General features: G+C 38.1%; 1 protein-coding gene across 7 annotated transcripts in view; it reads left to right on the top strand.

Moving 5' to 3' along the window:
• Window positions 1–26074, top strand: part of ATP10D (ATPase phospholipid transporting 10D (putative)) — a 109228-nt gene that overhangs the window by 51541 nt on the left and 31613 nt on the right. For all 7 annotated transcript variants that reach the window (XR_013994114.1, XR_013994115.1, XM_081061582.1 and 4 more), the window contains 7 exons: window positions 2619–2725; window positions 2998–3129; window positions 3534–3661; window positions 3782–4034; window positions 9602–9840; window positions 23307–23495; window positions 25257–25866. Coding sequence is in view for 5 of the 7 variants with exons in the window: in XM_081061582.1 (XP_080917708.1) it covers window positions 2619–2725; window positions 2998–3129; window positions 3534–3661; window positions 3782–4034; window positions 9602–9840; window positions 23307–23495; window positions 25257–25866 (1658 nt within the window). In the remaining 2 variants the exon portion in view is untranslated. The remainder of the gene's footprint in view (window positions 1–2618; window positions 2726–2997; window positions 3130–3533; window positions 3662–3781; window positions 4035–9601; window positions 9841–23306; window positions 23496–25256; window positions 25867–26074) is intronic.

The raw sequence follows: 26074 nt of genomic DNA, 5'->3' as shown, positions 1-26074 counted from the left end.
ACATTTTTCCTCTATTTAAGAAAGAAGAAACAATTTATAGACTGAAGCAATATGTACACTATATGTATATTTATGTATATTTAGATATAGATATATATGTATATACCTGTATAGATACACAACTAGATGTACATATCTACATCTATCTATCGCTTAAAAGATAATCTTATTTTAATGCTGAAATTTAAGAGGGCGTTTTCAAAATATGTGAAATACATTACTTTTTTGCTTATTTTAAAAAATTTTCCAATCATTTCGCTCTCTATTTTTGCCACTATACTAATTCAATCAAGTAATTACTTTGATAATTTTTGAACTGTTTATTACAGAAAATTTCAAACATGCAAAATTAGGAAGAAGTGTACTGAACACTCATGGACCTTCACACAGTTTAACTATTTCATAATTTTGCCTACTTTGTTTCAGTTGTCCTTCCACTTTTCCCCCACTCCTGCATCATATTATTTCACTGTGATTCCTTCACTTTGAATATAGAGCAGGAAAGGACTTCGTTGAAAACCATAGCAGTAACCTCATCACATCTAACTAAATTAAGAACAATTTCTTGATATCATGTAGTACCTAGGCTTTGTTCAAATTTCTCCAGTTATCTCAAAAAAAAATTTTTTTTACAGTCAATATATTCTAACCAGAATCAAAACGAGGTCTACACGTTGTAGTTGGTTGATATGTCTCTATATTTCCCTTCCCAAGAAATTGGGTCATTTAGGTCCTAGAATTTACCACGTTCTGGATTGAGCTGATTGCATAATCCCTGTGTTGAGTCTCCCTGCCCCTTCTTTTGCCCCACATCATTCATTTGTTGAATAAACTGGGTCATTTTGCTGCAGAATTTATCACATTTTCAATTTGGCTGACTGCATCCTTGTGGTGGTAATTAACATGTTTCTCTGGCCCTCTTATTAATCCTGTTAAACTGTACATGGGTCAGACTTTCAGAATCGGATGAAAGCAATAGTTTCTCTCCCTAGAAAATAACAAATACACAGACACACACACACACACACACACACACACACACACACACACGCACACACGATGCCAAAAAAATGTATACACATTTTAAGAAAGGAAAAAACTGTATTAAAATTGCGCTGATGGTAACCACTTTGAGCACCTTTTGTAATTGCAGAAGTCAAATGTGACTTGCATTCACTTGTTGTTATCAGTATATATTGGGCATTACATTTTTTGTGTGTGTGTTTTATCTTTTTTTTTCTGGTGCCAGTTTTTTTATTATTATTAGTTTCAGGTGCACAATACAAAGTAATACTTAGACATTTATCATTTATATCCTTCACACTGTGTCAACCCCCATCCCCCCATCCACTCCAAATCACGCACAGCCATTACATTTCCACTGTCTCTATTCCTAATGCTGTACTCCGCTTCTTGTAAATATGTATATATATATGTGTGTATATACATATATATGTGTATATATATATATACGTATATATATATGTGTATATATATATGTGTATATATATGTGTGTACATATACATACATACATATATATATATATATATATATATATATATATATATATACACAATTGTAGTTGGCATTCATTATTGTTCAGCTTCAGCTTCAGGTGTGCAGTGCAGTGATCAGGCATCTACATCATCCCTGAGGTGGTCTCCCTAATGAGACAAGTGTCCATCGGATACTCTACAGAATCTTTACAACATTATTTATTACATTCCCCAAATTAACTTTTGTAACCCCGTGACAATCTTATGGTTACTGACTGCTTTCTAATCCCCTCACCTTCCCCCTTATCCCACCACCCCCATCTAGCAACCCTCAATTTTCCTCTGTGTCTTGGAAACTATTTGAGCATTACATTTTTAATACAGGTTTTCCCTTTCTTAAAATGCTTGGGAAAAAAAAATGTGTGTACATCTTTTTGGCATCCTCTGTGTGTGCGTGTGTGTGCGTGTGTGTGCATATATATATATACACAGTGTATAAATACACACGCACACACACGCACAGATCCCCAGAAACCATAGAGCCCAGGTTGATTTGCCCTGATAGAGGCTTGATTAGGTTCCCTTGAAGATATGCATTTCCTATCCTGTAACATCTGGAGGCCTGGGATGTCCCCCTGTCCTATCAGCCTTAGCCTTTCGTTATCAAGTTCCCCATCAGCCTTTCACCTAACGATTTTAGCAGCCACCAATTATCATTGCCTAAAATGATCCTTGGTTTCATCCAGGTTGAAAATGGTGATTTTCTAATTCTATCAAGAACTTCTCCCTCATCAACTATTAATTACCTGAAATACAATTTGTACTAGAGAAGCAAGTTTCTTATTTGGAATATTTTTGAGCTTTTGTAAAATTAGAAGTTTTGACCAAAAAAAAAAAAAAAAAGAATACTAGAGAACAATGGCAATTAGAAACTTGTTGCCTTTTCTTTCCAGCCAAAGCAGGTAACTCTGAAATAACAAAAGCAAATGGGCGAGAGATACGAAACCTTTGCTGTGAACTACCTCACTTAACGCTGCAATCAAGAAAACTCAAAGCCGTTTTATTTTTACATCCCCACTTTTGGTATTTAAAAATGAATGTATATGCTCTCTTTCTTGTAGAGAACAGTCCAACAAAGAACGCGTGGGTCTCAGTAAAGAAAATTTATTACTTAGAGGATGCACTATTAGAAACACAGAGGCTGTTGTGGGCATTGTGGTTTATGCAGGTTGGTTACACTTCTTATTTTTCACCATTGCCTCCTTTGTATTTTTCTACAAGTCAACATTTTCCACTTACTCAAAATGCAATCTACAAAAGCAGATTGCATTTAATCATTGTCTCTGTTTTTCTAAGTGGATTACAAAAGCAAACTAAATTAACGAAATATATTATGTGACTGCTTTTTATGGAACTGTCTGCAAGAGAGATTTTATATTGTGATGTTTGCTACCTGGCTTTAATTTGCACATTCTCTGACATATCGTGTTACCTATGTAGGCCATGAAACCAAAGCAATGCTGAACAACAGCGGTCCAAGGTATAAGCGCAGCAAATTAGAAAGAAGAGCAAATACAGATGTCCTCTGGTGTGTCCTGCTTTTGGCTGTAATGTGTTTAACTGGTGCATTGGGTAAGTACAATTTGATTATTTGCTGACATCTTTTCAACAAGATACTCTTTAAAAGTATCTTATTGTCAAAATTTTATGAATGTTTAACTTCTGTAAGGGAGGTTTTATTTACCAATGATTTTTTTTTTTCCAATCACATCCTTGCCTCTCTCCTTCTTTGGCCTGCAAAACATGAATGTTGATTATATCCAGTTACATGTGGCCGTAGTACTGAAGAGACTGGAAAAAGTTTTAAAGAAAAATATGAGAATGTGTAGTCTTTTGAATTTGAATTTGTTTCGAAAAACAAACAGTTGGTTTTTCAACCAAAATAAACATTCTCATCCCTCTTTCTTTAGGAATTAAGTTTTATATTTGTATAATATATGTAGCATTCATTTGATATCTGTGTGTCTTTTTGAAAGGTCATGGAATCTGGCTGAGTAGATATGAGAACATACTGTTTTTTAATATCCCTGAGGCTGATGGACATGTCATATCACCAGTGTTGGCAGGATTCTATATGTTCTGGACCATGATCATTTTGTTACAGGTAATTTCTATCGAGCTCATCATAGAATTTTAAGATCTTTACTATTTATCCAGCTCTATTTGGTTTCTCATCCTTTCTTTTCGCCCTTTAACATTTTTTAAATTGTTTGGTTCTTCTTAGGTCTTGATCCCCATTTCTCTCTATGTTTCCATTGAAATTGTGAAGCTTGGACAAGTATATTTTATTCAAAGTGATGTGGATTTCTACAATGAGAAAATGGATTCTACTGTTCAGTGCCGAGCCCTGAATATCACCGAGGATCTTGGACAGATTCAGTATCTCTTTTCTGATAAAACAGGAACCCTCACAGAGAATAAGATGGTTTTTCGAAGATGTAGTGTGGCAGGTTTTGATTACTGCCATGAAGAAAATGGTAAGTGTTGGGTATCTATGAAAACCAACTTTAGCATTGGTCTTTTTATACTCACTTAAAAATTTGATAATTCTAGCATAGAAATGTTATATTTATGCATTGGATACTTAATTCATCCAAATGGGCATTACACTTAATTGTCATCTTTTCAAAAGCTAAAGGGTCAAAGTCAAAGTGTCTATTGCCTTGGTTTCTTTTGAAGAAAAGTAAATTACCAGCAATGGTAGAAGGTCAAGGGTTGGAGATGGTGATGGTGATATTGCGTTATAGTTACTTTTGAGAATCTAATGAAACTGTGAACCATCTCCCTAAAAAGTATTTTGAAAATAATTCCAAAGGGATTATATGCTCCCTTAACCCCAACATTCAGCACATAGGTATTCATTGATTCTTAGTTAACAACATCTATTTTAAGAAAAACTAAGATGAGCTGAACTTCTGACACTAAGGAAATAAACATATAAATTACAGTTTTCTTTAAAGGAACTTCATTAATTTTGTTATTTATAAACATAGTATGTGCTCCTATGAAGATAATTCTGAGAAGTGTCCAAAACAAATTAAAGCCCTACTTTCTGGAGTTAACCACCATCCAACAATTTGATGAATATATAACTATCCACTTTGTACGCATATTTCTCTATATGTGAACATATATATTTACACATTTTCCCTTTTATGAGTTAGAACATGTTATAATATTGTTTTGCAATTTGGTTCTTTTACTTAACAATATCTCATAGACTTTTTTTTCAACTCAGTTAATAACTTAACATTAAGTGCATAGTATTGCTTTGTATGTGGTCAAGCTTAGTTTGCTATTATAACAGTACTTGCAGTGAAGATCACTTGTTCATTCAACAAATATTTAGTGAGCTCCTGATATGTGGCACGAGTCCCTGATTTCATGTAGCTTAGAATTTGGGCAAAGAGATAGACAAGTAAGATTAAAAATTATGATAGATAGAATACAAGAAAATAATACCTATTTTTCATGGCCAGCCATATTGGGATGAAGTTACTCTTTTCAGTCTGTGATTTTTGAAGACAGAGTTAACACTTCATTGTGTTCATTTGTCTCTGATTAGTAATGAGATGTTTAACTTTTTATATGTTTATTGGTCATTTTAATTTTCTTGATAAAGTGATCGTGTTGTTTTTTTTATTTTACAAATGAGTTTTTCTTATTCTTAGTCATCTATAGGTGGGTTTTATCTATGAAGGCAGGGCTCATATGTCCCAGGCTAGATGGTCTGGGGCCAGTGTTCATTTTCATTTGTGTACTGGATTGAACCAGGTAAATAATGTTAATATCAGCCCTGATGTTATCCTTTTCTTCTATATGTGGTAAATATTTTTTCTGGTTCATTTTTTATTATTATATCGGTTTGCGATTACAGCATAAATTACCACAAATTTAGTGGCTTACATCAATGCAAGTATACTATCTCCTGGCCTCTGGGTGAGGAGTCTGAGTACAGGAGAGCTATGTCCTCTCTCAGAGTCTCTCAGCAGGCTGAAATCTAGGTGTGACTGTGATCTTCTCTGAGGCTGAGGAGCCTCTTCTTAGCTCCCTGATGTTTGGCAGAATTCTGAGTCTTGAGGTTAGAGGGCAGAAGTTCTTTCTTGCTGGCTCTCAGCCTGGGGCCATCTGAGTTCCTAGAGGCAGCCCACCACAGCATGGCAGTTTGCTTCAACCAGCAATAAAATCTCTAGCTTTGAATCTCTGACTTTAATAACCTTCTTTTAAAGAGCTTACCTAATGAGGTCATATCCACCGTGAATAGTCTTCGTTTAGATTAACTCAAATTCAACTGATTAGGAACTTGATCACATCTGCGAAATCCTTCCACCTTTGCCACGTAACAATGTAATCACAGAAGGGAAGTCCCGTTATACTCACACGGTGTTCATACCAGGAGGGCAGGAATCTTGGTGGCCATCTTAGAATTCTGCCTGCCATAGTGTCTTCACTTTGCTTAAGGAGTCACTTATTGGAAGTTTTATATTTTTATTAAAGAAAAAATTTCAATTATAAATATTAATAAGATTATGAATATTATGGTTGCTTCCAGTAATGTTAAACTTAGAAATCCCACCCTGCCCCAAATTTAAAAATATATATTATACTATATTTTCTCCTAGGTACATATATTTTTAAGCCAGCTTTTTTGTCACCTATGAGTGTGCAGGATAAAATGTCGAGTATTTATAAGCACTAGAAATCATAATCAGTAGACATAATCACTATATAAATGTAAAAAAATAGCTAGTCATATTAGATATGAGACTGCATTTTGTTTCATCTTCTTATATTTTTATTACAAAAAGAATGTTATAGAAAATTCCAGTAAGGCAAAACAGGAAAATTTTAAAGTCATCAATAACTCTCACCAAACGGGACCACTGTTAACATTTTAGTGCATTTCTCTTGAGTTGTTTTCTTGCACACATTAACGTGTATGTGTTTTAAACAAAGTGGCATCACAGTGTGCTTTTAGTTTTATACCCATTTTTCTCAAGACTTCATCATGACCTCTTTCTATTCTCCTTATTCTTCTAGTGGTTATGCTATATTGCATGTAAGAATTGCCATCAGTTATATAACTACTCCACCATTCGTTTAGGGACAGTCATTTGCTTTGGTAAACAGTGCTATAGTGAACATCACAGGAGCTAAACCTCTATGTCCATTAGTGAGGTTAGTATTTCCTAAAATACTCCAAGAAGTATCTTACATTATCTTACAGTAATGTTTGATAACATACATGGTGGGAAGCACTGCATTATTTTGTGTAGTATTTAATACTTTGTAGCATTTAAAATTTTGTACTTGTAACATTTAAGAGGGTTAATACCAGCCTTCTCACACCCCGGTCCCTGAAGACACCTGCTCCTGCCCTGTGAGTACTTCTCTTCTGTGACCCCTCATGCAGAGAAGATACCACGTGACTGAGAATCACATGCTGTTGTGACTGAACTGTAACTGATAGCTGTTTGGGAGCCATGGAGTATTGCACGGCTTCTAGAAGGTGCTAACTGTGCCTATGAACACTTCTTAACACGTCCAGAGCTTCTGGTGTCTTTTCTGTAATGATTTAAAAACAAGCCCATGTACACACACACAGACACACACACGCTCACACTCTCAGACACACGCTGAATGCTGAAGGGAGAAATGGTAGGAGCCAGTTCTCCTGAGAACTTAATTCTGGGGAGACATATTGTTAATTCTGAGACATACTATTTTCACTGAAATGAAAACATTTACACCTTCAGGGTTTTGTAGCAAAAGCATTGCCTAGGAGATATTTCCATATAGAATGTTGCTGCTTGGAAATAACCCCTTACTCATATGTAATTGTACTAAACACACCTGACAACATCATTTTACGTTTTAAAACCTCACAGCTTAGGAATTTGGTCCAGGGACTAAACAGCACACAGACAACTAACAATCCAACAAGCAAATACTTACTGATTATTTACTCTGTATTCCAGACTCTGGAGATAATGATAAACAAAACATTTGAAGCCCTTGCTTTCACAGAGCTTCTGTTGGAGAAAATAGTACAAATAAATTAATTTTAAAATCAACAAAAATATTACATAGTGAAAAGTGCTTTGCAGAGAATTAAAAATGGGGTGATATGATATAGGCTGATTTGAAAGCTCTTCTGGATTGGTTGGTCAGGCAAAACGGCTCTAAGGAGGACATTAGAGCCTAGATCTGAATTATTAGGTCGGTACAAAAGTAATTGTGGTTTAAAAGGTTAAAAACAATTGCAAAAACCACAATTACTTTTGCGCCAACCTAATACATGCTCTTGAAGTTCACAATCAAAAGCCTTCCAATCAGCTAGTTCACTAGCAGCTAGTATAGTCCTCGGGCTGAAATGAGCTTGGCAATTTTCAAAGTAAGGAAAGCCAATGAGGCTGGATTTTAGTGGAAGAAAGGGGATAAGAAAGAGAGGTCAGCAGAGGTCAGATCATTTTGAATTATGTAAACCAAGAAAAGGAGTTGAGATTTTATTCTTAATTGTGAAGCCCCTGGAGAGTTTGGTGCAGGGAGTGATGTGATCTGCTTTGTCTTTTGGGAAGATCACTCTAGCTGCTGTGTGAGGAATGGATTGCTAAGGGGCAAGGATACCAGTTAGGAGGCTATTGCACTAGTACAGTTGAGCGATAATGATGGCTTGGACTAAAGTAATAGAGATGGAAGGAAGATAAGATGTTTGGGATATATTTTGGATGAATTGTGGACAGCTGTTGGTGATGCTCTGAATATGGGGGCTGAGAAAGAAAAGAGGAATCAGGGCCAATCCTAGATTTTTGGCATAAGTAACTAAGTTAATAGTGAGGTACCATTTGCAAAGATGGGGAAGACTAGAGAAAGTAACTTTGAGGGGAAGAGGGAGAGTTCTGGTTTCTCCATGTCAAATTTAAGATCTCTATTATTTATTTATTCAACAAGTATTTATTGAATATCTATCAACCACTGCTTTGAGCTCTGGCAATATCATATTAACAAAACAAACAAAACTCCTTTTGGAGTTTATATTTGAAAAATAAAAACAAACAAGATATATAGTGTATAGATGGTAGTAAATACTGGGACCGGATTTATAATAAGTGGTTAGATCAAGGAAGCCTTCACTGACGAGAGGACATGATAAGAGATTTGCAGGAAGTAAGGGAGTGAGCCCCACAGATAATCTGCTTAAAGAGCCTCCTCGGCATCCAACTGGAAGTATCAATTGAAGAATTGGATATATGAGTATGAGCCTGGATTCCCCTTAGAGGTTAGAGTTGAAGGTATAAGTTTGGATGTCATGTGCACTGAGATGATATTTCAAAGATGGGACCAGATGACACCAGCAAGGAAGAGTAAACAGGTGGAGAAGGGAAGGAGCTCCTGCAGCAACCCAGTATTTGAGGACTGAGGAGGAAAGAAGGCAGCAGGAGAAATTAAGAAGGAACAGCCATGGAAGTAGGAGGGAAAACGCATGGTGTCAGAGAAACCAAGAGCTGCTTTAGGGAGAAAATGGTCAACTCTGTTGGTTTTTGCTAAGGGTTCAGGTAAGATGTAATAATTGGATTTGGTACCATGGAGCTCATCGACAACCTTGACAGTAGCAGTGTCAGTGGAGAGACACAGACAGAAAGCCATGAGATTATTTGAGGAGAGATTGGTGTAAATGAAAGAGGGCAGAATTGTAAGAGTGAAGTGCTTGAGAAGCCCAAAGGGGTGGAGTACAGATCACAAGTGGAGAGTTTGGTGTGTGCCATTTTATCTATAGTAGTAGGAGGGAAGACAAAGAGTTTGGATACAGATGTAGATAGTTGGTAGATTTGATGATGGGAAAAGAAGGGAGTTCCTATCTGATTACTTCCACTTTTCCTCCCTGAGGCAAGTTCATTAACTAAGGGTATTGGAGGAGGGGACTTTGGAGGCCAGGTTTGAAAAGGGAAGAGATAATGTGAAATAGCTGTTTAAGTAAATGCCTAACTCCAACTTGCAAGTGGTTCTTCTCAGGTAATGACCCAGTGTGATTTTTATCCCTCAGCCAAGAGGTTAGAGTCCTATCAGGAAGCTGTCTCTGAAGATGAGGAGTTTGCAGACGCTTCCAGTGGCTCCCTCAGCAATATGGCAAAACTCAAGGCTCCCAGCTTCAGGACGGTTCATAATGGGCCTTTGGGAAGTAAACCCTCGAATCATCTTGCTGGGAGCTGTTCTGCTCTAGGAAGTGGAGACGGAGCCAGTGAAGTGCTTCATTCCAGACAGGCTGCGTTCAGTAGCCCCATTGTAAGTGTGAATGAGTGACTTGAATCTTGTACATCCACAATGAATAATGAAAGAACATCCTCGTGATTATAACAGAGCCAAACACCGCTGTATTTTCTACCCGAGAAGAGACTACGTAATTCAGTTCAGTGTGATTGCCACACACATAATTAGAAGTATAAACAAACAATATCACAACTTCCTAATTTTGGGGATAATTCAATGAGAGGTAGTATATCATTTCTGAAAAAAAAAAAAAAACTGTAATATTTTTAGTCAGGGTCGATCACATCTGAGCCTGAAGAAAATTGCCTTGGTTTAAGGATCATGGCTTACTCTCAGAACCAGCAATGCTTACCAGTTATCTCGTAGACTGGTAAGTATGCCTAAATCAGAGGGAAATCCAAAGGCCTTTTGGTACCCTCCAAGGCCTTTTAATCTTCTGTAATCTTCCCCCAAATCCCACCGAACCCGCGTCCTCTTCCCCATTTTGAGTCCTCAGAGGGACATTTTCTAATATTTCCATTTTAGAGCTCAGCAGGTATATATACCTGAGTCGCAGAGGAAAGTTTCGCAACTGTCTAGTCACATCCACTGACATATGCATTTTACTGCAGAAGAATAGAGAGGACCATGTGGAAGCTTGGAATAAAGAAAGATACTTGCATGAAAGAATTAGAAATAAAAAGTTGTGCTCCACTTAAAATTACTTCTATAAAATTTCGACTGCCTTTTCTACCTTCCATATTTCGTGAACTCTTGTGAGGATTCCCCAGCCGTGAGACTGGTACTGGTTGGTGATCTCTAAAATAGGTGGCATAACATGAATGAATCTGCTTTGGGAAATGTAGAGTCAATTTCTACCTTGAATTTATTGTACGATTTTCATAGTAGGGATGTGACCTGAGTGAATCCCAGCGGTCTTGTTTGTCCTGAGGGAGGCCTTGAGGCTCTTGGCAGAGTTGCCAAGCAAAATTGCAGCAGCCACGGTAATCATTTCAGTGCAACTCATTTAGTTCATTTCTGTGGCATTAAGAATATAAAACCTGTCACATTGTATCTTTGCCATATGTCGGGATATTCCTAAAATCTATACTTAGTTTTTCTTCAACTTCTGGAGAAAAAAAATAGGGAAAAACTGCACACAACCTCTTTTTTGTACTCACTTTAAGGTTATATCAGAAATATAGATTTTCTCCTCTTTTATCTTTTTACCTATTCCTCTGCTGACTTTTTACATTTTCTACCCACCTGGAATTAACCACAGAGTGACTCACATTTAGTGGAATAGCAAGGTATTAGCAACCAAGTGGATTGTGCCATATCCCCCGTCTCGGGTCCCTCATCCAACCTCGCTGTCTTCTTGGGACAAAGGATTAGTTCTTAGTTTAAAGTCTGTGTTTTTATCTATTCCATTTCCCCTGTCTAAAATGTATTCTTCCCTTACAATCTGCTTCTGTCTACCAGATCTAATGAAATCCCTATTCCTTTAAAAACTACCTTAACTATTCTCTCATGAAGACTTCCAAAAACTCTTTTCTCACCTTCCGAGCTCTGTGTACATTTTCCCTCCCTCCCTTGGTCTTATTTCTGCCTTTGACACAAACCATTAGCTCCCTACGAGCAAGGACTTTCTTGTCTTGCATCCTTGACATCTAGCTCAGTGTCTCATGTCCAGTCTCAACAAAGTATTTTTGAAGGTTAAATGAAGCTGCTTAACAGGCCCAGCCTTCCACTAAGTCGACTTTGTTTTCACTTGCCCTATACGCCAATGCCATGTGTCACTCTGTTTCACAGATACTCTGAGGTGGTTTTGTGTTGTGTTTTCAACCCCACGCCTTTAGCCTTAAGGCTAAAGAAGTCTTCCTTGAAATATGAGATCATTCTTGCTCTAGACAAGCTGATTTTACTCTTTTTGGAGACTAAAGATTATTTTGAGAACGCTACAGTTCCTTTGACCTAAAAAATTAACATCTGCAAAAATTTTTGCATATGATTCCAAAAGCCCAATCATGGAGCTCAAGTTAAAAACACCAGTTTGAAAGGACACTGAGAGCTGTGATATCTAGAATGGGAGATTGTAAGACAGCACCTTTTGTGTGGGTGGGGGCAGGGGGCAGGTGGAGAGTCAGAGAGCGAGGATCTGAGGCAAGGTGCTGGCAAAAATGTGTTAGCCTTTGGGAATCAGAGTGTCATTGGGGATCATGAATCTTGGGTTTTTAGTATCTCTTTTAGAAGTAGAAACCTTTACTTTCTAATTCATTGTTTTTATGCTTCTTTAGTTCTCCAGTTCATTCAGAAAGCATGCAGTTCATTCTACTTGAATTGCTATTTTCTTTTTTCTTTTTTTTTAAAGATACGTCATTTACACAGAATTTGAATTTTTTTTTTTAATCGGGGAAGGGGAACAGGACTTTATTTTTTATTTTTTTTCCCATGTCAAGTTGTCCTTTCAGTCTTAGTTGTGGAGGGCGCAGCTCAGCTCCAGGTCCAGTTGCCATTGCTGGTTGCAGGGGGCGCAGCCCACCATCCCTTGCGGGAGTCGAACTGGCAACCTTGTAGTTGAGAGGATGGACTCCAACCAACTGAGCCATCCAGGAGCTCAGTGGCAGCTCAGCTCAAGGTGCCATGTTCAATTTTAGTTGCAGGGGGCGCTGCCCACCATCCCTTGCGGGAGTCGAGGCATTGAACTGGCAACCTTGTGGTTGAGAGCCCACTGGCCCATGTGGCAATCGAACCAGCAGCCTTCGAAGTTAGGAGCATGGAGCTCTAACCGCCTGAGCCACCGGGCTGACCCCGAATTGCTATTTTCCTAGATCTTTGTATGGCTGTGTCCTTCCTGTCAGTGAGGTCTCAGCTCAGATGTCACTTCCTCAGTAATCTTCCCTACCACCCAATCCAAAGTACTTTCCACCCATTTCCTCCTCATCATCTTTCTTTGTCTCAATCTAGAAGCAACTTATTTGTTTATAGGTTAATGTTTTGCGTCCCCTGTCTCCCCCCACTAGAGTATGAGTTCCATGCAAGCCCAGACCCTGTCCATCCTCTGCCTCTCTCTTTCCTTGAGGAGTGCCTGATACCATAGCTCAACTATTTAAGGGATAAATGAGTTAATTAATGGATTAGTGGGAGAAAATGCATAATACTAGACACTGGGATATAAAATGAGTAAGACATCCTCCACCCTTCAGGTTTGTTCTAGGTAGAGGAGGCAGACATACAAATAAATAAATATAACCCTGTATCCAAAATGCTGTAATACTTGTTAATGCAAAATATAGTGAGGGCACAAAGAAGAGAGTGATCAACTCTGAAGTGGTGAGAAGGCATCAAGAAAGGCTGCATAAGAGAGGGAAAACTTGAGTTAGGATTAAACTAATGAGTAGGGGTTTACAGAGTAGAAAAGGAAGGAAAGGCAGGTGGGGCAGGCAGTGCGGGGCTCGTGCAAAGGCTCGGAACCCCAGGACTGGAGGAGGGGTTATCAGTGTGTGCTTGCTGGCCTTTGTATTTGTCCTTTAAGTCTGTGGTATCAGGAATCTGAGGGAGCCAGAAGAAGGCACTTGTGTGCATACTTAAGCCAAAGTTGTAGAAGTAGAGGGTTGAGTCCCTAAAAGTGGAGTGGGAGTGGCAGTGGGAAATGAAATAAAAACCTTAGGGACAGGTGGAACTAGATGGAGAGTAGGGCACAGTATTAGAGCTGACTTGGGCAGCTTTATCTCCCACGGAGAGTATCTTTGTCCGGGCATTTTAGGTTTTGCATAAACAATTAAAGTGGGTTCTTGTCACTCAGTTTTAAAACAAACTTAACATTCGCTATGTAGTAAAGCTATCCAAAAGCTTCAGCAGATACCATTAGAGGGCTAAGAGGAGTCTTGGCCAGTGTTTGCTTGTTTAATTTGTACTTATATAGGGGGTAAAAAGAAATAAAGGAACCTGAATGTGAAATCTGCAACCTGGTAGGAAGGCATAATGTGAATCATGGAGGCAAATCTAAATTTTTTTTTCTTTTTTTAATTAAATTTATTGGGGTGACAATTGTTAGTAAATTTACATAGATTTCAGGTGTACAATTCTGTATTATATCGTCTATAAATCCCATTGTGTTCACCACCCAGAGTCAGTTCTCCTTCCATCACCATATATTTGCAAATCTAAAATTTGAAATAGGTGTTAACATGAAATTAGGACAAGGATGTTGGACTCTTATTGTGAAACCAAGTAAGGCTTTGTTTAATTATAGGAAGCTATCCACATCATGCTCTGTCTTCTCTAATTAGCATAACTTTCCTCTGCATTTTAAAAAATGTCTATTTGATGCCCAGTGGGAGGGGTTTATATATATTTGTTTTCTAAAGAGCAACATCTTTTTAGTCTTGTTTATCTGTTATTGTGTTGTGATAATATTCCTCGGCTCTTTTTCTTCTCGAGGGAAAGAATTCAGTTGAGAGACACCATTTTGTGCAAGTATAGGATAGTAAGAAGTTTATTAGTAAAGGCAGATACACTCTAAGATGGGGAGGGGACCAATCCCAAGTGGGGGAAAGACCTCTTGTATGAAAGCTTTGATTCATATGGGTAGAATTGCCTCCCCTTCTCCCTTCTTTTTATCTATCCTCCTCACCCACTGAGGTGCCTAGTCTTCCCTTTGGTTCTCAAGGCAGTTTCTGTCAATTTTCTTTTTATGGTTTGTTTGGAAATCTCACTAAAATGGTCTTGATAAGCAGGATGTATACTCTTATAAGCCGGATGTCTTTCTCCCTTTTCTGGCTTTTAAAAACACATCCCTTTGATTCAGGGGTACGTATGAGCCTGGAATCCTGCTGGGCTAGTAAGGCATTGGTGCCCTAAGTGAGGGCAGCTGCAAGTGGTCTTGACCCAAGTAGGAGTTGCAGCAAGGGGCTTTCTAACCTGGGTGAGATCTCCTTCTGCTCATTTCTAACTTATCTATCTCCCCTATCATATCCACTCCCTTCTTTATGAAATGTAAAATCAGCAAGTGTTTCTTAATGATGGTCAACAATAAACTTTTCTCGCTTATCTGTGTGCCAGGTACTGAGTTAAGGATCCAAAGATCAATAAGATACGGTCTTTCCTTTAAAGGAACTTACAACTCTATGGGGAGAGACATACATGTGCATGGAATCATTTAAAGCCAGATGGTGTGGGCCTGATTCTCGGGGCAATAGGAGTTCAGAGAAGGCAGAAACTGTCCATCACAGAAGAAAGAGCAAAAGTCAATTTCGTAATACAGGGTCTCAGTGAGGAAGGTTTGGATCTTAGGAAAAATGCTTATATATACAGTCGCATACCCAGGAATTGCATGTGGTGACCCCATACTTTTCTCCAGTCAGCAACTAAATATCTCGGTCACTAGGGATTAACTTATTTTAGAGAGACCAACTAAAGTGGAAAAATGCTCCATGGTTCTTTCCTTAAATCTTCTTTTGGGCTCTTCTTTTATATATTGTTAGATGATGCTTTCAGGATCTTGGATGGTCCTGAGTGTCTAGATTTTTCTCACATTTGACAGTACTTTCTGTAAACACAGTTTTGCTGACCATAGCCCCTGCTTTGGTCAGCTCTCATAGCTCTTTTATTCTCATGGTCACAGCACAGGCTCTCTGTCATGCAGTCATTAAATTCCCCACTATATATTGAATATTACAACATTAATACAGTTTTTTCCTTTCTTAAAATGTGTATACATTTTTTGGGGGTACCCTCTGTAGATTATAAACAGATTTCTACTACAACAGTCTTGTTAAAACTAATACTCTTAAATGTGAAAAATACCGTGTTGAAAAAATGGAATATGTTTTTCTTCCAATAACACATTCTTAGAGCCAATTTATACAAAGAATCTTGAAGAGGAAAGCTCAGGGCCGAGTTGCCAAATATATTGGATGATTGGAAATCTCTTTTTTTTTTTTTTTTATTTATTTATTTTTTATTGGGGTGACAATTGTTAGTAAATTTACATAGATTTCAGGTGTACAATTCTGTATTACATCGTCTATAAATCCCATTGCGTGTTCACCACCCAGAGTTAGTTCTCCTTTCATCACCATATATTTGATCCCCTTTACCCTCATCACCCACCCCCCACCCCCTTACCCTCTGGTAACCACTAAATTATTGTCTGTGTCTATGAGTTTTTGTTTCTCATTTGTTTGTCTTGTTCTTTTTGGTTTATATACCACATATCAGTGAAATCATAGGGTTCTCTGCTTTTTCTGTCTGACTTATTTCACTTAGCATTATTCTCTCGAGATCCATCCATGTTGTCACAAATGCTCCTATATCATCTTTCCTTAACGCCGAATAGTATTCCATTGTGTATATGTACCACAACTTCTTTATCCATTCATCTATCGAAGGACATTTTGGTTGTTTCCATGTCTTGGCCACCGTAAACAAAGCTGCAATGAACATTGGAGTACACGTGTCTCTATAGAGAAATGCTTTTATATTTTTGGGGTAGATACCCAGGAGAGGGATTGCTGGGTCATATGGTAATTCTATTCGTAATTTCTTGAGGAACCTCCACACTGCCTTCCATAGCGGCTGCACCAGTCTGCATTCCCACCAACAGTGTATGAGAGTTCCTTTTTCTCCACAGCCTCTCCAACACTTGTTACTATTTGTTTTGTTGATGAAAGCCATTCTGACTGGGGTGAGGTGATATCTCATTGTGGTTTTCATTTGCATTTCTCTGATGATTAGCGATGTTGAGCATTTTTTCATATGTCTATTTGCCATTTGTATATCCTCTTTGGAGAAATGTCTCTTCAGGTCCTCTGCCCATTTTTCAATTGGGTTGTTTGTTTTTTTGTTGTTGAGTTTCATGAGTTCCTTGTATATTTTGGATATTAGCCCCTTATCAGAGGAACTGTTTGCGAAAATCTTCTCCCATTCAGTTGGTTGCCTCATTATTTTGTCAATAGTTTCTTTTGCTGTGCAGAAGCTTTTCAGTTTCATATAATCCCATTTGTTTATTTTAGTTTTTACTTCCATTGCCTTTGGAGTCAAATTCATAAAATGCTCTTTGAACCCAAGGTCCATAAGTTTAGTACCTATGTTTTCTTCAATGCAGTTTATTGTGTCAGGTCTTATGCTTAAGTCTTTGATCCATTTTGAATTAATTTTGGTACATGGTGACAGATAGCAGTCCAGTTTCATTCTTTTGCACGTAGCTATCCACTTCTGCCAGCACCATTTATTGAAGAGGCTGTCTTTTCTCCATTGTATGTTTTTAGCTTCTTTGTCAAAAATTATCTGTCCATATTCATGTGGTTTTATTTCTGGGTTCTCAATTCTATTCCATTGGTCTATGTGTCTGTTTTTCCGCCAATACCAAGCTGTTTTGATTATTGTAGCCCTGTAGTACAAGGAAAAATCAGGGAGTGTGATACCTCCAGTATTGTTCTTTTTTTTTTAATATTGCTTTGGCTATTCGGGGTCTTTTGTGGTTCCAAACAAATCTGATGATTTTTTGTTCTATTTCTTTAAAAAATGCCATTGGGATTTTAATGGGGATTGCATTAAATCTGTATATGGCTTTGGGTAATATGGCCATTTTAACTATGTTGATTCTTCCAATCCATGAGCACGGAATGTCTTTCCATTTCTTTGTGTCTTCTTCAATTTCTTTCAAAAATGTCTTATAATTTTCAGCATATAAATCCTTCACATCCTTGGTTAAGTTTATTCCCAGGTATTTTGTTCTTTTTGCTGCAATTGCAAAAGGAATTGTTTTTTCTATCTCTTTTTCTGAGATTTCATTGTTGGTATATAAGAAAGCAATGGACTTTTGTACGTTGATTTTGTAGCCAGCAACTTTACTGTATTCATTGATTGTTTCTAATAGCTTTTTGGTGGAGTCTTTAGGGTTTTCTATATATAGCATCATGTCATCTGCAAAGAGTGACAATTTAACTTCTTCATTCCCAATTTGGATGCCTTTTATTTCTTTCTCTTGCCTGATAGCTCTGGCGAGGACTTCCAACACTATGTTGAAAAGCAGAGGTGATAGGGGACAACCTTGTCGTGTTCCTGAACGTAGAGCAAAGGGCTTCAGCTTTTCACCATTAATTATGAGATTAGCTGAGGGCTTGTCGTATATGGCCTTTATTATGTTGAGGTATTTTCCTTCTATACCAATTTTAGTAAGTGTTTTAATCATAAATGGATGTTGTATCTTATCAAATGCTTTTTCTGCATCAATTGATAGAATCATATGATTTTTGTCCTTTATTTTGTTTATGTGATGTATCACATTGATGGATTTGCGAATGTTGAACCATCCTTGTGCCCCGGGGATGAACCCCACTTGGTCGTGATGAATAATCTTTTTAATGCATTGTTGTATTCGATTTGCTAGAATTTTGTTTAGGATTTTAGCATCTGTATTCATCAGAGATATAGGTCTGTAGTTTTCTTTTTTTGTGTTGTCCTTACCAGGTTTTGGTATCAGGGTAATGTTGGCCTCATAAAATGAGTTAGGGAGTACTGACTCTTCTTCAATTTTTTGGAAGAGTTTGAGCAGGATTGGTATTAGATCCTCTTTGAAGGTTTGGTAGAATTCACTGGTGAAGCCATCTGGTCCAGGACTTTTGATTTTGGGAAGGTTTTTGATGACTGATTCAATTTCCTTACTGGTGATCGGCCTGTTAAGATTTTCCAGTTCTTCATGATTCAGCCTTGGAAGGCTATATGTTTCTAAGAACTTGTCCATTTCTTCTAAGTTATTAAATTTGGTGGCATATAGTCCTTCATAGTATTCTTGGATAATCCTTTGTATTTCTGTGGTGTCCGTGATAACTTCCCCTTTTTCATTTCTGATTTTGTTAATTAGTGTCCTCTCTCTTTTTATCTTAGTGAGTCTAGCCAAGGGTTTGTCGATTTTGTTAATCTTTTCAAAGAACCAGCTTTTTGTCACATTAATTTTTTCTATTGTCTTTTTGTTCTCTATTTCATTTAGTTCTGCTCTGATTTTTGTTATTTCCTTTCTTCTGCTGACCTTGGGTTTCGCTTGTTCTTCTTTTTCTAGTTTTTTAAGGTGTAACATGAGGTTATTTATTTGGGATTTTTCTTGTTTCTTGAGATAGGCCTGTAATGATATAAATTTCCCTCTTAAAACTGCTTTCGCGGCATCCCAAAAATTTTGGTAGGATGTATTTTCATTGTCATTTGTTTCTATGTATCTTTTGAGCTCTCCTCTAATTTCTTCTTTGACCCAGTCGTTCTTTAAAAGTATGTTGTTTAATCTCCATGTATTTGTGTTTTTTCCTGTTTTCTTTTTGCAGTTGATATCCAATTTTAAAGCTTTGTGATCAGAGAATATGTTTGGTATGATTTCAATCTTCTTAAATTTGCTGAGGCTGATTTTGTGTCCCAATATATGGTCTATCCTTGAGAATGTTCCATGTACACTAGAAAAGAATGTATAGTCTGATGTTTTAGGATGAAGTGCTCTATATATGTCAATTATGTCCAATTCATCTAATGTGTCATTTAGGGCTGCGATTTCGTTATTTATCTTCTGTTTGGATGATCTATCCATAGCTGTCAATGACGTATTTAAGTCCCCTAGTATAATTGTGTTTTGGTCAATTTCTCCCTTTAGTTCTGTTAGTAGTTGCTTGGTATATTTCGGTGCTCCCTGATTGGGGGCATAAATATTGATGACTGTTATGTCTTCTTGTTGTATAGTCCCCTTTACCATTATGAAATGTCCATCTTTGTCTCTTGTTATCTTTTTCACCCTCAAGTCTGTTTCATCGGAAATCATTATGGCTACACCTGATTTTCTCTGGGTACCATTTGCTTGGAGTGTCAATTTCCACCCTTTCACTTTGAGTCTATGCTTGTCCTTGTAGCTGAGATGTGTCTCTTGTAGGCAGCATATGGTTGGGTTTAGTTTTTTGATCCAATCTGCTACTCTGTGTCTCTTTATTGGTGAGTTCAGTCCATTTACATTTAGGGTGATTATTGATATGTGAGGATTTCCTGTCATTCTGTCTTTAGTTTTCTGGTAAGGCTGTGTCTCCATTGTTTCTTTGCCTTTTTGTTGTTGTCTGTTATTTCTGTGTGGTGGTATTCTATGATGTTTCCCTCTGTTTCTTCTTTTATTACAGTATATATTTCAGATTTGGATGTTTTTTGAGTGGTTACCCTTGAGTTTATGTAAAAGAAAGTTTGATATTTAGAGTATTCCAGTTTCTTCAGTACGCTTACTTTCTCTATTCCCATATTCCAGTTCAGGCCTTTACGCTCCCCCTTTTTATGTTTCGGTTGCCACAAGTTGTCCCTGTTGATGGTGGTCTAATAGCCTCCTTTAGTATTTCTTGTAGTGCAGGTTGTGTATTAGAAAATTCCCTCAGCTTCTGGATGTCTGGAAAGGTCTTTATTCCTCCTTCATATCTAAAAGAGATCTTTGCTGGATATATTATTCTTGGCTCGTGATTTCTCTCTTTCAATAGTTTGAATATTTGGTTCCATTCCCTCCTAGCTTGTAGAGTTTCTGCTGAAAAATCTGATGATAATCTAATGGGCTTTCGTTTGTAAGTTACTGTCTTCTTTTCCCTGGCTGCCTTGAGGATTCTTTCTTTGTCATTGATTTTAGACAGCTTCAATACAATGTGCCTTGGTGAATGCCTGTTGGGATTGAGGTAATTAGGTGTTCTATTTGCTTCTTGGATTCGAGGATCCAGTTCTGTCCACAAGTTTGGGAAGTTCTCATCGACGATTTGTTTGAATATATTCTCTGTTCCCTTCCCTCTTTCTTCTCCTTCTGGTATGCCCATTATTCTTATATTGCTCTTTCTGATGGAGTCAGAAAGTTCTTGTAGAGTTCTTTCATTTCTTTTAAGTCTCAAGTCTCTTTCTTCTTCCCTCTGTGTAAATTCCAGGTTCCTATCTTCGATGTCACTGATTCTTTCCTCCATCTGGTCAACTCTACTACCTAAGCTGGATATTTTATTGTTAATTTCTTCTATTGAGTTCTTAATCTCCAGAAATTCTATTTGGTTCTTTTTCAAGATTTCAATCTCTTTTGTAAAATGCTCATGGTGTTCTTTGATTGTGTTTCTGAGTTTATTAAACTGCCTTTCTGTGTTTTCTTGCATCTCGTTCAGTTTTTTCAGAATTGCGATCTTGAATTCTCTGTCATTTAAATCACAAAGGTCCATATCTCTAAGTTCCTTTTCTGGAGACTTTTCACTTTCTTTCTGAGCTATCTTGTTGCCTTGGTTATTCATGGCAATCACTGGTTTACTATTTCTCTTCCTAGACATCTACAGGAGTGTCTTCTGCAACAGGTTGATAGGTATGCGAAGAGCTTTTGGAGTTCCAAGCTCTTTCTGCAACAGATTCAGAGCCCATTTGTTTCAGCAGTTCTGTTTACTCCTGTAGGGATCCGCCCAGATAGGTGGGGCTAGGGGCGGGGTGAGTTGTGAGAGATGGCCCAGAGCAATGGCGGCGACCACCACCACAGCCAGTCCTGCTTCCACAGCTCCCTCCCCTTTGCCGGAACTAGTTGAGCTGCGAATCTGTGTCTGCGGTCCACAGTTCTCAGAGCAGCAAATATTCTGTCCTTTGATCCGACACTGCTACTTTATCGCTTCTAGCACCGGGCAGGTGGGGGCGGGGCGAGCTCTGGGAGGGTAGGGAGGGGGCTAGTCTCCGTGCCTAAGACTTCCGTTCTCCGCTGGGCAGTGAGGGCTTAAACCACCGATTTCAGCCCTCTTCCCTCAGTCTTTGCTGCAGGGAGCGTTGGTTTCAGCCGTGTTCTATGCTGCCCCCTCAGCCCTGTGGGCCGTAAGCGGAGCCCTAGCAGTCCGAGTCCTTCCCTCTCCCGCAGCTGCGGAAGATCCGGGAGTAGCGAGCTCGGAGCACTGAGCTAGGTCTGTGTCCTGCGCCCGCGCGGCTCCGTCTCCGCACTTCTCCTCTCCCTCCTCCCCCGCTCGCGTCTCCGCACTTCTCCTCTCCCTCCTCCCCCGCTCGCGCGATTCACCCACCTGGAGGTGAATTCAGTAGTGGGCCTCTTCGTCTTGCCTGTCTGCTGTGCAAGGAGTCCTTTGTGGAGTTATTGTTGTCCGATTCGTTGTAAATTCCAGGGGAGCGTTACAGAGGCTCACCTCACGCCGCCATTTTTTTTGATCTTGGAAATCTCTTTAAGGAACCTTTATTAATGTCTTGTAGAATATTACTAGGAAATGCTGATTAAATCTGGTAACCTCCTCACAGTAATTTGTATTTTGGAAGGTTAGTTTTTAACAATAGTGGTGACTTGAGCCATAAAATATTTTGTTAAAATTGCATGGTATGCAGTCAGAATGGCTATCATCAACAAGACAAATAGTAACAAGTGTTGGAGAGGCTGTGGAGAAAAAGGAACCCTCATACACTGTTGGTGGGAATGCAGGCTGGTGCAGCCGTTATGGAAGGCAGTGTGGAGGTCCCTCAAAAAATTACGAATAGAATTACCATATGACCCAGCAATCCCTCTCCTGGGTATCTACCCAAAAAATCTGAAAACATTTATCCATAAAGACACGTGTGCTCCAATGTTCATTGCAGCTTTGTTTACGGTTGCCAAGACATGGAAACAACCAAAATGTCCTTCGATAGATGAATGGATAAAGAAGTTGTGGTATATATACACAATGGAATACTATTCGGCAGTAAGAAAAGATGATATAGGAACATTTGTGACAACATGGATGGATCTTGAGAGTATAATGCTAAGCGAAATAAGTCAGACAGAAAAAGCAGAGAACCATATAATTTCACTGATATGTGGTATATAAACCAAAATCAACAAAAGAACAAGACAAACAAATGAGAAACAAAAACTCATAGACACAGACAATAGTTTAGTGGTGACCAGAGGGTAATGGGGTTGGGGGGAGGTATATGAGGGTAAGGGGGATCAAATTTATAATGATGGAAGGAGAACTGACTCTGGGTGGTGAATACACAATGGGATTTACAGATGATGTAATACAGAATTGTACACTTGAAATCTATGTAATTTTACTAACAATTGTCACCCCAATAAATTGAAAGAAAAAATTGCATGGTATGAATCATACCCTCAACTTTTTAAAAAAAGAATTGATACTCATTGGTTACTGTTGGATTAACCTATGCCCAAGGTAAGGTCCTAAAATATAGCTCTAGTACTGTGTATTTTAAAATACGAAAACACTCATTCAACTAGATTTTGGTGAAAGGCACTGTTCCTATCTTTAGTTTAAGTTCATAGTCAAGGCAGTCTCCATTAATATTTTACATTCCAGATTTTCCTTCTTTTGTTTTGTCTTTTATTTCTCTATTCTCACTTACTATGAATTTTTTTTTGAAGAATAAAGTTGACTGTCTCATGCTTTATAGATTCTGGTTTAAAAGCTGCTAATCATGTAGATTTAAAACTCTCATTTTTAGATGCTTCTCAGTAACAATACTTTGTCTTATTGGATCTCCAGGAAACAGATGTGGTACCAGACACCAGGCTTTTGGATAAATTTAGTCAAATAACATCTCAGCTGTTTACCTCAGTAGATGAGACCATCCCAAATCCACCAATGGAGATTTTGTACATTATCGACTTCTTTATTGCATTGGCAATTTGCAACACAGTAGTGGTTTCTGCTCCTAACCAACCACGGCAGAAGGTAAGGTCTCTCATGCAAACAAGGGTCATCTTCCAGAAAAGAACTTTGGATTTAAATGTACTTGTACTGGTTTTTATGTGGATAATTAATAATAGCCACTAATAATAGCAGCTTATTATTTATACAGCACTTAATCCGCGCTCTGCACTTATAATGTTCTAAGTGATTTACTGGTATTAACATGTTTAATCCTCCCAACAACCCCATGAATTAGGTACTGTCAGTCTATTTCCTATTTTACAGTTGAGGTAAAGTAACTAAAGTAACTTGCCCAGGGTCACACGATGGGTTTGTGGGGGAGGTGGGACTTGAACCCAGGAAGTATGACTCAGTGCTTCTACACTATTTTGCCTCTAGGAGAGTAGCTGCTGAAAATGGTTCTTGTGGAATGTGGCTGTATTCATTTTGCTTTAGTTTTCTTACTAAATTGAAGCTTTCTTTGAGACTTTTGAGACATCCAACATCATATGCGCTACATCAAGCAAAATATAAAGTATTGGATTTATTATCGTGTTTAATGATAATGTACCCTTTTTCATGTACCAGTTGGGTTAGTTTTAATGCAGTCAATCTATAATCCAGTACATCTGTAATATACCCAGGTTCTGAAATTCCCACTAACGTCTATTTGTAGCTTAGAATTTCTGGAAAATTTATTTTCAATTAAAAAGAAAAACTTGTTTTAGAGACCGGTGAATCAGCACTTGCTGTGCTGGTTTCCTTGTGTATGACTATCTCCCCTTTTGCAGCACAACCCAATTAAATTTTAATTTTCTATCAGGTAATTTTCTTTTGGCAACTTCAAAGGTGGTCAACTTTAACATAAAGATAATTTATTTCCAATTAAGCTTTCATTTGATCAGAAACTGTATTTTTATATAAGATTTTGACTAGAAAGTTGCCCTTTGAAAAGTGATTATGTAATTAGAGAATAAATCGCTGGGTGTTGTTTTCTCCCAATGTACAATATTCATATACATCTATTTCCAAAGTAAGCATCTTTTGGTGTTTTATGCTTAAGAAATATTGATGCCTTATCCCCCCAAAATATAATTTTCTATGGCCTAGAATAAAATCTCTGTGGGCTTATAAGAGCCTAAGTTTCATGATGTTTCAAGGTAATGATAGAAAAGCAGTGAATAAGGAGTTAATCAGAATTCACATGGAATATAGAAACCTCATCTGTGATTGAGCTTCACTTTTCATTTCTGTGTTGTTAGTAAGCTCGATAATTGAACATCATGAGTCCCTCAGACTATCATAAAATTAATCATCTAAAGAGAAAACTTTCTAATTCCTTGGGCATTTCTCAATGAGAAAATTTTAGGATCTAATTAATTGGTCTTCATAATCTAATATGCTATTATTGAATACTTAATTTGCTTACATTAATTTTTAAATTGTTATTGCTAGGATGCATACAATAAAGATTATGGATTTTCTATATTTTAAATTAGTTCATTAGGAAAAATTGCTATAATTATGCACACTGCTAGCAATATTAGCACTTTATGTCTTTCAGTTGTCAAATGTCTTCCTAAATATTGTAGAAATTCATAATGCCATCAATATTAGCACATATTTTTCATAATTTTTTTTTAATTATTAATGTTTTCAGTGGCAGTTGTCAGCATGAAGCAGGCTGCTAGCTACTTAAGGGAATGGTAACTCTTCGCATCTAATTTTTTCCTAGTTTGACTTCAAATTTGTTATAAACTGCTTTTGACTGTATTATTGAGACCTTCCCAAATTCTTTCCTAGATCAGACTCTCTACACTGAGTGGACTGCCAACTAAGTCTTTGGAAGAGATTAAAAACCTTTTCCAGAGATTGTCTGTCCGAAGATCAAGTTCACCATCTCTTGCCAGTGGGAAAGAACCATCTTCTGGGGTCCCCAACGCCTTTGTTAGCAGACTATCTCTTTTCAGTCGAATGAAACTGTCTTCATCTGTGGAGGAAGAGTGCCCACAGACAGGCGAGAGCCCTCAGGGTTCTGATAACTCAGCTTGCCCCACAGACACAGAGAAACAAAACAGTGAAGCAGGCATCACAAATGCCAAGGTGGATTCCCTCCCTGGACAGCCCTTGGCCTCGAACCTGTGTTATGAGGCCGAGAGCCCAGATGAAGCAGCCTTAGTATATGCCGCCAGGGCTTACCGATGCACTTTACAGTCCCGGACACCAGAGCAGGTCATGGTGGACTTTGCTGCTTTGGGACCCTTAACATTTCAACTCCTACACATCCTGCCCTTCGACTCAGTAAGAAAAAGAATGTCCGTGGTGGTCCGCCACCCGCTTTCCAATCAAGTTGTGGTGTATACAAAGGGTGCTGATTCTGTCATCATGGAATTGCTCTCCGTGGCTTCCTTAGGTGGGTTCATCCAGAAGTGAAAGAGTTCTGGAGTAAAAGGGCTCAGTGAGTAAAAGACCACTCTCAATGGCTTTATGAAGGAAAACAAGCAGATACATGGGGCCAGTCACACTTGGTGAAGCAGGGGAAGCTGCCTAGGATTTGGTGAGAAAGCATACAAGTTTTGGGGCTACCCAGACCTGGGTTCAAATGTGGTCTCTGTCGTTAG

This window comes from Rhinolophus hipposideros (assembly GCF_964194185.1).
Source record: "Rhinolophus hipposideros genome assembly, chromosome: 1".
NCBI classification, from domain to species: domain Eukaryota; kingdom Metazoa; phylum Chordata; class Mammalia; order Chiroptera; family Rhinolophidae; genus Rhinolophus; species Rhinolophus hipposideros.
The sequence above is the reverse complement of the archived record's forward strand: the minus strand, read 5'-3'. Positions and strand labels throughout refer to the sequence as shown.